The sequence below is a fragment of the Salvelinus namaycush genome, chromosome 11 (genome assembly GCF_016432855.1).
Source record: "Salvelinus namaycush isolate Seneca chromosome 11, SaNama_1.0, whole genome shotgun sequence".
NCBI classification, from domain to species: domain Eukaryota; kingdom Metazoa; phylum Chordata; class Actinopteri; order Salmoniformes; family Salmonidae; genus Salvelinus; species Salvelinus namaycush.
This window is the reverse complement of record NC_052317.1, coordinates 1,217,501-1,231,100: the sequence shown is the minus strand read 5'-3', so window position 1 is coordinate 1,231,100 and position 13,600 is coordinate 1,217,501. Positions and strand designations below refer to the sequence as shown.

Genomic DNA, 13,600 nt, shown 5'->3' with positions numbered 1-13,600 from the left:
GTACAGAGGCCCATTATCAGCAATCATCACTCCTGTGTTCCAATGGCACGTTGTGTTAGCCTTTTAAAATTATGAACTTGGATTAGTTAATTGATCATTAGAAAATAATTTTGCAATTATGTTAGCACAGCTGAAAACTGTTGTGCTTATTAAAGAAGCAATAAAACTGGCCTTCTTTAAACTAGTTGAGTATCTGGAGCATCAGCATTTGTGGTTTCGATTACAGGCTCAAAATGGCCAGAAACAAAGACCTTTCTTCTGAAACTCGTCAGTCTATTCTTGTTCTGAGAAATGAAGGCTATTCCATGCAAGAAATTGCCAAGAAGCTATAGATCTCGGACAAGAAGCCAAGAAGCTGTAGATCTCGTAAGCTGTAGATCCCTTCACAGAACAGCGCAAACTGGCTATAACCAGAATAGAAACAACTGAGCAAGAGGACAAGTACATTTGAGTGTCTAGTTTGATAAACAGACTCCTCACAAGTCCTCAACTGGCAGCTTCATTAAATAGTACCCGCAAAACACCCGTCTCAACGTCGACAGTGAAAAGGCGACTCTGGGATGCTTGTCCTCTTGCTCAGTTGTGCACCGGGGCCTCCCACTCCTCTTTCTATTCTGGTTATAGCCCGTTTGTGTGAAGGGAGTAGTACACAGCATTGTACGAGATCTTCAGTTTCTTGGCAATTTCTCACATGGAATAGCCTTCATTTCTCAGAACAAGAATAGACTGACGAGTTTCAGAAGAAAGGTCTTTGTTTCTGGACATTTTGAGCCTGTAATTGAACCCACAAGTGCTGATGCTCCAGATACTCAACTAGTCTAAAGAAGGCCAGTTTTATTGCTTCTTTAATCAGAACAACAGTTTTCAGCTGTGCTAACATAATTGCAAAAGGTTTTTCTAATGATCAATTAGCCTTTTAAAACAATAAACTTGGATTAGCTAACACAACGTGCCATTGGAACACAGGAGTGATGGTTGCTGATAATGGGCCTATGTACACCTATGTAGGTATTCCATAAAAATATGCAGTTTCCAGCTACAATAGTAATTTACAACATTAACAATGTCTACACTGTATTTCTGATCAATTTAATGTTATTTTAATGGACAAAGCATGAGCTTTTCTTTCAAAAACAAGGAATTTCTAAGTGACCCCAAACTTTTGAACGGTAGTGTATATCTATAAAAAAAATACTAGGGTATTGTGATGTTTTATTGGCAGGTTTAGGATGAGATAAATCAGGAGGTTACAGTACAGAAAGTGAGCGGTGGTATGGGGGATTGAACCGCTGCCTCCAGGGGCCTTGACATTGAGCTCCAATCATATTTTGTGACTGAGGTATTCTCTCTCTTTTCTGGTCATTCTCAGGCAGTTATTCTCCAGGAATACCCGGCTGTGGCAGTGTTCAAGGATGGCACTTACTTCCTTTATGATGGTAAGAGACCAGTGTTGCATTCATAGCCGCGGGAAGTAGGCAGCACCCCCTGTGGTAAAATGGCAAAACGGCAGCACCCCCTGCAGAAGAATTTGTGTTGTTGCAAGAAAAATAGATTAAACTATTTTTCCATTGCATTATTGATATAAACAATGCACGACCGCAAGGTTGAATGTTTGTGGTTAATTCCTTCCTGTAATGAAGCAGTTAGCATTTACAAGATCAAACACAATCAAAATCTAAATGTCTCAGAAAATACTTTCGGGTTTCTTCAATCCTGGTATGAGCCAATCAAAAAAAAACTGCCAACACAGTAGCCCCAACTGATGCCTGCTATTGCCACACAATGGAGACCGAAGTGGTGGTACCCGAAGCAGGAGAACTCGGGTGGAGATGCGAGTTCTTTGAAGTGGTGGATCTGCGCAATCAGAAGTGGAGAGAAGATTGAGTAGGAAGGACTAGGGATATACAGTGCATTCAGAAGGTATTCAGACCCCTTGACTTTTTCCACAATTTGTTACATTACAGCCTTCTTCTAAAATGTATTGAAATTATTTTTTCTCTCATCAATCTACACACAATACCTTATCATGACAATGCAAAAACAAGTTTAGAATTTTTTGCTAATTAATTCCAAATAAAACACTTAAATATCACATTTACAGATGAATTTATGTAGAAATCCAGGTATTTCCAAAGGGTTCACATACTTTTTCTTGCTACTTTAAGTATTCAACCCATTTGCTCAGTACTATGTTGAAGCAGCATTGGCAGTGATTACAGCCTCGAGTCTCCTTGGGTATGATGCTACAAGCATGGCACGCCTGTATTTGGGGAGTTTCTCCCGTTTCTCTCTGCAGATCCTCTCAAGCTCTGTCAGGTTGGATGGGGAGGGTTGCTGCACAGCTATTTTCAGGTCTCTCCAGAGATGTTCAATCGGGTTCAAGTCTATGCTCTGGCTGGGCCACTCAAGGACATTCAGAGACTTGTCCCGAAGCCACTCCTGCGTTGTCTTGGCTGTGTGCTTAGGGTCGTTGTCCTGTTGGAAGGTGAACCTTCGCCCCAGGCTAAGATCCTGAGCACTCTGGAGCAGGTTTTCATCAAGGATCTCCCTGTACTTTGCTCCGTTCATCTTTCCATCGATTGTGATTAGTCTACCAGTCCCTGCCGCTGAAAAACATTCCCACAGCATGATGCTGCTGCCACCACTATGCTTCACCGTAGGGATGGTGCCAGGTTTCCTCCAGACGTGACGCTTGGAATTCAGGCCAAAGTTCAATCTTGGTGTCATCAGACCAGACAATCTTGTTTCTCATGGTCTGAGATTCGTTTAGGTGCCTTTTGGAAAACTCCAAGCGGGCTATCATGTGCATTTTACTGAGGAGTGGCTTCCATCTGGCCACTCTACCATAAAGGCCTGATCGGTGGAGTGCTACAGAGATGGTTGTCCTTCTTGAAGGTTCTCCCATCTCGACAGAGTAACTCTAGAGCTCTGTCAGAGTGACCATTGGGTTCTTGGTCACCATCTTGACCAAGGAAGAGGAAGGGTCTTGGTGGTTCCAAACTTCTTCCATTTAGGAATGATGGAGGCCAATGTGTTCTTGGGGACCTTCAATGCTGCAGACATTTTTGGTACCCTTCCTCAGATCTGTGCCTCAACACAATCCTGTCTCGGAGCTCTATGGACAATACCTTCGACCTCATAGCTTGGTTTTTGCTCTGACATGCACTGTCAACTGTGGAACCTTATATAGACAGGTGTGTGCCTTTCCAAATCGTGTCCATAAAAAAAGGGATATGAATACTTACCGAATGCACTGTATATACAGTAGCAGAACAATATACTACTAACACCTATAATAATTACTACAGTTCTACAAAGGGAATACTTGCATATGGTGGGTGCAGTGAGGTGTTCGGAGTCACTTTGATACAAGGTGAGATTGTTGTTATGGGATCTTTCACATCTCCTCTTGAGTCATCAACTTCTTTGTATCCAACATACTGTCCATCGTGTGAGGGATAAATTGCTCGAATGGCCCCAACAACAAACGCAGGCAAAGGTATTCGGTGTCCTCTGCTTAGCTTCTCCCCACGTAGAACAAACTCCAAAAATAATCTATCGGCCACCATGTGGTATTGTCTGTAAGAGAATGATAAAAAGCCTATTAGACTTTCATGGGCAATCGTTGTGTACTGTCTGTATTCCTACTGTAGAAGCACAATGCAGAATATTACACATCTCACAAACACACAGTACCAGTCAAAAGTTTGGACACTCCTACTCATTTAAAAATAAATACTTTTTTAACCTTTATTTAACTTGGTAAGTCAGTTAAGAACACATTCTTAAATACAATGACGGCCTAAGAACAGTGTGTTAACTGCCTTGTTCAGGGGCAGAATGACAGATTTTTTAATTGTCAGCTCGGGGATTCGATCAAGCAACCTTTCGGTTACTGGCCCAACGCTCTAACCACTAGGCTTTCTTTATTTTTTACCATTTTCCACATTGTAGAATAATATTGAAGACATCAAAACTATGAAATAACACATATGGAATCATGTAGTAACCAAAAATGTGTTTAACAAGTCAAAACACATTTATATTTGAGATTCTTCAAAGTAGCCAACCTTTGCCTTGATGAAAGCTTTGCACACTCTCGGCATTCTCTCAACCAGCTTCATGAGGTAGTTGCCTGGAATAACATTTCAATTAACTGGTGTGCCTTGTTAAAAGTTAATTTGTGGAATTTCTTTCCCTCTTAATGTGTTTTAGCCAATCAGTTGTGTTGTGACAAGTTAGGGGTGGTATACAGAAGATAGCCCTATTTGTTAAAAGACCAAATCCATATTATGGCAAGAACAGCTCAAATAAGCAAAGAGAAACAACAGTCCATCATTACTTTAAGACATGAAGGTCAGTCAATACGGAACATTTCAAGTGCAGTCGCAAAAACCATCAAGCGCTATGATGAAACTGGCTCTCATGAGGACCGCAACAGGAAAGGAAGACCCAGAGTTACCTCTGCTGCAGAGGATAAGTACATTAGAGTTACCAGCCTCAGAAATTGCAGCCCAAATAAATGCTTCACAGAGTTCAAGTAACACACATCTCAACATCAACTGTTCAGAGGAGACTGCATGAATCGGGCCTTCATGGTCCAATTTCTGCAAAGAAACCACTACTAAAGGACACCAATAAGAAGAAGAGACTTTCTTAGGCCAAGAAACATGAGCAATGGACATTAGACCGGTGGAAATCTGTACTTTGGTCTGATGAGTCCAAATTTGAGATTTTTGGTTCCAACCGCTGTGTCTTTGTGAGACTCAGAGTAGGTGAACGGATGATCTCTGCATGTCTAGTTCTCACCGTGAAGCATGGAGAAGGTGGTGTGAGGGTGCTTTGCAGGTGACACTGTCAGTGATTTATTTAGAATTCAAGACACACTTAACCAGCATGGCTTCCACAGCATTCTGCAGCAATATGCCATCCCATCTGGTTTGGGCTTAGTGGACCTATAATTTGTTTTTCAACAGGACAATGACCCAAAACATCTCCATGCTGTGTAAGGGCTATTTAACCAATAAGGAGAGTGATGGAGTGCTGCATCAGATGACCTGGCCTCCACAATTACCTGACCTCAACCTATTTGAGATGGTTTGGGATGAGTTGGACCGCAGAGTGAAGGAAAAGCAGCCAACAAGTGCTCAGCATATGTGGGAACTCCTTCAGGACTGTTGGAAAAGCATTCCAGGTGAAGCTGGTTGAGAGAATGCCAAGAGTGTGCAAAACTGTCGTCAAGGCAAAGGGTGGCTATTTGTTTAACAGTTTTTTGGTTACTATATGATTCCATATGTGTTATTTCATATTCTACAATGTAGAAAATAGTAAAAATAAAGAAAAACCCTTGTGTTAGCTAGATAGCTAGCTAACACACACAGGTATAGTTAATATGCATCATAAAGCCAAAGTCATTCCTTTTCTCTTTGTCATCAACAAAAATATTTATCCAGTTTTGCTCCTAATGAGAGGTTATCTAGCTAGCTATATCATTAGGCTACAGTACATGTTGGGTATAGCAAACAAAGCTGGCTAGCTTGGCTTGTAGTAGTACCAGCAAGCCCGTCATGGCCGAATTGATTGCAAAATTATACTGTACTGAACAACACTGCATTGGGTAAAAAGAGAGCAAAAATTGCTAGCTAGCTACTGAGAGCAAAACACCATACTCATTTGTCAGTTGCCCTCCTGGTCCAGATGATCTAGGCTGCCGCCACTAGTTGATCCTGGAGGTTCATAAAAACGTCTCCAGCACCCCTCTATCCACATGTGCGTCGAAACTTCGATTGTCCATGATCAAATTCGTTGCGGCTTAGACATTCCTCTTCTGTCGGCATCCGCATAGGCACCACCAGTCAGAGTCTGACCGTGTCACCGTATCGCTACTTGCTGGTCTCGCAATTCTTGTTCTCACTGTCTCAACTCATCTTCAGTGTATTCTGGCTCAAATAGGGCTGTATGTCCCTATGTAAAAGAACATCAAAAACGTTTTCAGCGACCAGCTCTTGGAAAGAGGAATTATGAGAAGCAGCCATTGTAATTAGCGATCTCGGATAGAGTGCAGAGTAACATAGCTACCATGAACCCGTAGAAACTAGTACAGCCCCTGTTTTGAAAAGCCTGCCTTTGAGGGTGGGAACAAAATTGGACAAGGAAGTAGGGCTCCTGTCAGGAAGTAGTCTTTACAAAGCCGGGGGAAATGATTCGACCTAGATAACCTGCAATGTCACGGCAAATAGGAACATTGTTGAGAAAAGTCCAATCATTCTATTGAACAAGGACAACCATATCTACTCGCTGCTAGCATGATCGTGCAATTGGCGAAACGCAAAGGCCACAATAATTGCTACAAAACATGACTCGATTCATTTTTATATCAGACAGCAGGCTCAATCAACCAATGACGTCATTGGTTGTCTATTCCGGTGAGAAAATGAAAAAATACCACTATGGTGCATGATTATGTCTGAAACACATTTCATCGCAGTTGTTGTGTTCTGTTTGTTGTGCAATTATTTCCAAGGATTGTGTGCTTTGTTGGGAGGTTCTGGTGATAAATGAGTCCACTTTGCTGGATTTAGTTGGGTGGCACCGGCCGGATTCTGCATGGAGAGCTCTCAGCTCTGTTTTGTAAGCAGTGCGCTCATTATTTATGGGGTTTGGAGTCTCTGCTGTACCATAGTCAGTACAGTGTACCACCATTTGCACAAGGGTCCCAAAGCTGAGTGAGTTAAAAGTATTGGGTGTAAGGGCTATTTAGACCCTCAGCCACTTCGACCGAGCCAGCAAGGCTGCAGGCTTCAGAGCAAGTTTCAATCCTGACACGCAATGCGATATGTTTGGAGTTTATGCGATTTCATACAAAAGAATGGAGAGGCATGCCTAATTATATACCAATAGCATTTGTTTGTCTTATTTTGAGACTTGACACATGTTACAGATGAAATACCTCCCAAATAAAATGTTTAACTGTTACTGAGGTTTATATCTTGTAAAATGACGGGGATTTGTTTGTTTGTAATTCCATGGTCGTTTTTATTTTTAAAAGTGGAATATGAATTGCATCATTCAAGTCAGAAGTGTGTCCCGAAGTTGACGGGTTTATTGATCCCATCGCCACTCTGGAAGTCACCCACGAGTTTCGTCAGCAACACGTGGCAACGGTGGGCCCTCCGATTGAGTTAGTAGGGGCTAGGGGTTGGTTTAGGATTCACAGTTTCTCTCGCTCTCTCTCTTTATCCCTATTCTCTTGTGGTTGATATCAAATGATCTGGAGCAGTGCTCGCAATAGTCTCCCATTTCTATTTTCTATTAATGGGAGCAATATCAAATAAGGAACATGGCACTATCTCTGCCTCGGCGCGCAGGCCTGCTCCAGCCCATGTCAAACACGTAGGCTTAGTAGCCCACTAGCAATCAACACAGGGTGCGGCCCGCCGGTGCTGGATTTACGTGAGCGCTTTTCTACGTGATGGCGTGCATAGCTCTCAATGGTCCTGAAACCGTTTTATTTTTGTGCTCAGTTTTATTAGGCCCAATCTTGTGTTTACTAAGGGTATTTTCACACTTTGTCTCTTTAAGCTAATTTTTGTAAACTCAGTGCGGTTCGCTTCATTTTTTTGTTCAGTCTGAACTCTCCAAAGGAACTGCAACCACTCAAATGAGCCCCCGAAGCGAACCATCTCAAGAGGTGGTCGCTTGAATTCTGTGTTCCGGTGTGCTGTTTTTGGATATTGTTTAGCGATTGTCAAGGATACACAGAAATTCCAAGATATGTGTGGAGATTTGTACTGACACGATGTTCAGATTGTTTGTTTTGAATAGGCTAAGAGCGCTTCATCAGCAGTGTATTCGATTGTGGGGTTTGAATGGTGTGAGAAGACAACATATTTTGTGAGGGCATTGCTATCCGGTATCCCTGGGACGTCCCAACCCTGACGTTACCCTATTGACGTTGACATTTAAAATGGTTAAGGGTTAAGGTTAGGTAAGGGTTATGGTTAAGGTTAGGATTTAGGGTAGGGATGTCCCAAAGATTCCGGGTTGCTATAATCACAAAATCAATTCTAGGTCTTAAAGGAGCAAGTACCCTGCATTGGGTGTAGAATTTTCAATTACAGCATTATTTAATCTGCATTATTCTTATGCTATTTACTCTGTCACCAATAATATTTACATGTTAATATCTTCTGATTATAATTATTATGTCATATTTTAACTAAACGCAATCTATTAGCTTCCAAAATGTAAGTCGGTATATCTAGCTGTCCGATAACATGATCTGATGGAATGGCTTATCTGGCACTTTGTAAAAACCCAGAGTGCATTGAGTGAATGTTGGAAAAAGATCTTGGCTCCTTTCTAAACATAGCATTGTGAATGCAAAGAGGACTCGGAACCACAAAAGAGGTGACGTGAACTGGTAAAAGAGTTGCCTCCTCATTCAAAGGCGAGGGCAGTGTGAACACAAAGAGTTACGCATCTTGCTTTTTTTATTCCCCTAAAGTTCACATTAAAGAGGACTGAGAGCGGTTATTTTAAAGAGGCCTACATGTGAAAACAACCTAATTTATTGACAACACTTGTTTTCTCTCCCTGACACACCTGTTATTATGCAGTACAAAGAAATGTGAGCGCAGTTTACAGCCATGAATTAAATTCACTTAGGCTGCAGTGGTACTGTTACTGAATCTTATGCTATGCTTAGCTACTCATCACATTAGGAATTGTATTTTATTGTTAGTCTGCATAGATCTCCCTAAAACATTTTTTTTTTCTCGATCAGCACAAAAAATGTCGATCAAAACAACTTCCCACGGCTATGGTTGAATTCCAATTATTTTCCCTTCACCTAGAAGTGTCCACTCATTCACTTCCCTTCGCACAGTTAAAAGCATTGGATTGGTGCAACCATGTCCGGAGGGAGTTTCCACCATATCCCTTTCCTCTGTCCATTCCTTATAAATCCATGAAGGGAAGTGTGTGATTGCACACTTCGGGAGAAGGGTAGAGAATCGCACCGCAGCCTTAGAACATAGTCAGCTACAATATATTTTGGAATTGATTATTTGCTAAAAGTTGTTCATTATACTGTAGCCTACTTAGGCTGTTGTTGATCAATCGGGAAAGTCTAGAAGTGCATTTTTTGGGTTGTTAAATCACTCTCAGCAGCCTCTGGTTAACATTAGTATTCTCAGACTAGAAACTTGTATATTATATATTCTTTCTCTTGTCTCTTAGAACAACATGATGGGGACCTCGCATCCTGGATCAATAGGGAACGATTCCTTAATTACCTCCAGATTGACAGCTACACTTTGTATGAAATGGGAGATACAAGTATGTTACACTCTCTCATGCACACACAGATACACGCACGCAGGCCCACACACGCACGCAGGCCCACACACACACACACACACACACACGCACACACACACACACACACACACACACACACACACACACACACACACACACACACACACACACACACACACACACACACACACACACACACACACAGCAAACATGGTAGAGGATGTGCTTTACCAGTAAATAACTTTGAATTAGAAGTATTCAATAGAATAGATGTCTTTGTGTGTCTACTTGTCTACCACAAGGGGGGCAAGCAACAGTGTCCAATATTCAGTGAGTGTATGAACTAGTGCATTACATTGCTGTTAATTCTTAGTGTGGCTTTAATGAATCAGGTAGGAATGAAATCCTATGTGAATGATGGTTATGAAGTGAAGTTAAATGTGTGTTTTCTGTGTTTTAGAATTGTTTTGGTGTTTTATTTGTGTTCCTCACCATAGGGTATGTTTGGGTGTTTTATGTGTGTTCCTCACCATAGGACATGTTTGGTGTTTTATGTGTGTTCCTCACCATAGGCAAGCTGGTGGCTCTGGCTATAGTGGATGAGAGAAACCCTACTGAGGAGAGCATCCGGTATGAGTATCTCTTTTATCCCAATATAATGTAAGGGGTAGTTCACCTGAATTACACATTTACCTCATATGTGCTACAATTCAAGTTACACGTGTAGATCTCAAGTTTCCATTAGGCCAAGATCACCTTTTACAAATCAACTTTTGTTCATGTGATAAATATTGCCCTCAAAACATATTAACAGCCTGTTGTTATTAATCAAATATTCCTCCCTACCCAGTTACAAGACCATGGTGGAAAGAGTGGCCACTGAATACAAGGACCTCTATAACAAGTGAGTTTGTCTGAAACAGTACCTCCCCGTTTCGCTCTATCTGAAGTTGTCCAAAGAGAAATGACTGTTTTCGTTTTATTTTGCAATCCGTTTTGCTACGATGTATCATAATGAATATGGTCCTGATGTCTTCTCAGAGAATTCCAGTTTGGTCACATGGACGGAAACGAGTACATCAATGGCCTCATCATGGAGTGAGTGGTCATTTCTATTTTCTGCTCTTATTTAAAATTCAGAAGTAGCCAGAGTTTTTGCATAAATACACAATTGACGTCAGTGCATAATATAAGCGATTGTTGAGTAAAGTGTGGTTAGGATCTTTGTTTCGGGCAATGGTTCTCCAGGACCTGGCCTGCCTAGTAGTGCCTTCCATACACAGCACAGTGGCGACCCATCGTTCAGGACAGGTGGGGTAGAGCCATAGATTTACAGTAGAAATGCCCATCCAAGAAGGTCATTGGCCACAGACAAAATTAAGTCAAATCACGTTATATTTGCTGTAGCTTTGATTGGTCACTAACCTACTGGAAAATACTTTTCCTTGTCATATAAAAATAAATTAGAGAGAACTTCTCAGTGCTCATTGGCCATTGGGCATACATATTACACAAGTCGGAAATCGCAAATTGAACAATGAGTGGTTTGGAAGGAAGCAGTGGCTAACAAAATCACTATTCTGCTTCCCCTGCCTGCTATTTGGTGGAGAGGGTGGGTGGTCCATGTCTGGGTTTAAAGATTTAAAAATGGAAAGGGACTCAAAAATATGAGAATTGTGCATCACATCTAGATAACGTTGATAAACTGGGACTGCTGGGGAAACTAAACATTGTGGCTAGACACCGCATATAGATGAGCAATCAACCTTCGCCAAAATTATAGCATGCATTAAATTGTGTGGCTTAACGAAGAAGGATATAGCAGTGCATTCGGAAAGTATTCAGACCCCTTTACTTTCTCCACTTTGTTAGGTTCCAGGCAGTAATTGAGGCTGGATGAACTGTTTCGCTGTCAGCCTTATTCTAAAATTGATTAAGTTGTTTTTTTCCATTATCAATATACACACAATACCCCATAATGACAAAGCAATAACAGGTTTTAGATTTTCTTTTGCAAATGTATTAAAAATAAGAAACTGAAATATCACATTGACATAAGTATTCAGACCCTTTACTCAGTACTTTGTTGAAGCATCTTTGGCAGCGATGATAGCCTTGAGTCTTATTGAATATGATGCTACATGCTTGGCACACCTGTATTTGGGGAGTTTCTCCCATTCCTCTCTGCAGATCCTCTCAAGCTCTGTCAGGTTGGATGGGGAGCGTTGCTGCACAGCTATTTTCAGGTCTCTCCAAAGATGTTTGATCGGGTTCAAGTCCGGGCTCTGGCTGGGCCACTCAAGGACATTCAGAGACTTGTGCCAAAGCCACTCCTGCTTTGTCTTGGCTGTGTGCTTACGGTCGTTGTCCTGTTGGAAGGTGAACCTTCGCCCCAGTCTGAGGTCCTGAGCGTTCTGGAAAGGCTGTCATCAAGGATCTTTCTGCACTTTGCTCTGTTCATCTTTCTCTTGATCGTGATTAGTCTACCAGTCCCTGCTGCTAAAAACCATCCACACAGCATGATGCTGCCACCACCATGCTTCACTGTAGGGATGGTGCCAGGTTTCCTCCAGTCATGATGCTTGGCATTCAGGCCAAAGAGTTCAATATTGATTTCGTCAGACAAGATAATCTTGTTTCTCCTGGTCTGAGAGTCTTTAGGTGCCTTTTGGCAAACTCCAAGCGGGCTGTCATGTGCCTTTTACTGAGGAGTGTCTTCCGTCTGGCCATTCTACCATAGAGGCCTGATTATTTTGAATACTGCAAAGATGGTTGTCCTTCCGGAAGGTTCTCGCATCTCCACAGAGGAAGTCTGGAGCTCACCTCCCTGACCAAGGCTCTTCTCCCCCGATTGCTCAGTTTGGCCGGGCTGCCAGCTCTAGGAAGAGTCTTGGTGGTTCCAAACTTATTTCATTTAAGAATGATGGAGGCCACTGTGTTCTTGGGGACCTTCAATGGTGCAGACATTGTTTGGTGTCCTTCCCCAGATCCGTGCTTCAACACAATCCTGTCTCAGAGCTCTACGGACAATTCCTTCCACCTCATGGCTTGGTTTTTGCTCTGACATGCATTGTCAACTGTGGGACTTTATATAAACAGGTGTGTGCCTTTCCAAATCATGTCCAATCAATTGAATTCACCACAGGTGGACTCCAATCAAGTTGTAGAAACATCTAAAGGATGATCAATGGAAACAAGATGCACCTGAGCTCAATTTCAAGTCTAATAGCAAAGGATCTGAATTCTTATGTAAATAAAGTATTTCTGTTTTTAAAATTTTAGCAAAAATGTCCAAAAAACTGTTTTTGCTTTGCCATTATGGGGTATTGTGTGTAGATTGATGAGAATTTGTATGTGTTTAATCCTTTTTACAATAAGGCTGTAACGTAACAAAATGTGGAAAAAGTCAAGGGGTCTGAATACTTTCCGAATTTCCTGTAGGCTACCGTCTGTCTCAGCTTGCTCATGTCTTAATCGAAATTACGGCTTGATTCTTATCTGCTATTCGTTCCATTATGCCATAGTTTGTACATCTCCATTGTTACGTTGCCCTCTAACACCTCCCAAACCCGGATCCGGGATCCCCCCCATCACAAAAGCTGACTAGCATAGCCTAGCCTAAAGCCACAGGGATATCATATAATAAAATGTTCATGAAATCACAAGTCCAAGACACCAAATGAAAGATACACATCTTGTGAATAAAGCCATCATTTCTGATTTTTAAAATGTTTTACAGGGAAGACAAAATATGTAAATCTATTAGCTAACCACGTTAGCAAAAGACACCACTCCCATACTCCACCATTTTCTTACTGCATCAGTAGCTATCACAAATTCGACCAAATAAAGATATAAATAGCCACTAACCAAGAAACAACCTCATCAGATGACAGTCTGATAACATATTTATTCTATAGCATAGGTTTTGTTAGAAAAATGTGCATATTTCAGGTATAAATCATAGTTTACAATTGCAGCCCCCATCACAACTCTCACTAAAATGACTAGAATAACTACAGAGACCATCGTGTAGCTAATTACTCATCATAAAACATTTCTTAAAAATACACAGCGTACAGCAATTGAAAGACACAGATCTTGTGAATCAAGACAATATTTCAGATTTTCTAAGTGTTTTACAGCGAAAACACAATATATCGTTATATTAGCTTACCACAATAGAAAACCAGACAACAGCATTGATTCCAGCCAAACATAGCGATAACGTATTCACCACCAAAATAAATTAATTTTTCACTAACCTTCTCAGAATTCT

General features: G+C 41.4%; 1 protein-coding gene across 1 annotated transcript in view; it reads left to right on the top strand.

Annotated features, from left to right (window-relative positions):
- LOC120055699 (protein disulfide-isomerase TMX3-like) overlaps positions 1 to 13,600 on the top strand; it is a 38,372-nt gene that overhangs the window by 19,208 nt on the left and 5,564 nt on the right. The window contains exons 9-13 of the mRNA XM_039003602.1: positions 1,370 to 1,436; positions 9,241 to 9,339; positions 9,894 to 9,951; positions 10,172 to 10,225; positions 10,363 to 10,419. Coding sequence (XP_038859530.1) covers positions 1,370 to 1,436; positions 9,241 to 9,339; positions 9,894 to 9,951; positions 10,172 to 10,225; positions 10,363 to 10,419 — 335 coding nt within the window. The remainder of the gene's footprint in view (positions 1 to 1,369; positions 1,437 to 9,240; positions 9,340 to 9,893; positions 9,952 to 10,171; positions 10,226 to 10,362; positions 10,420 to 13,600) is intronic.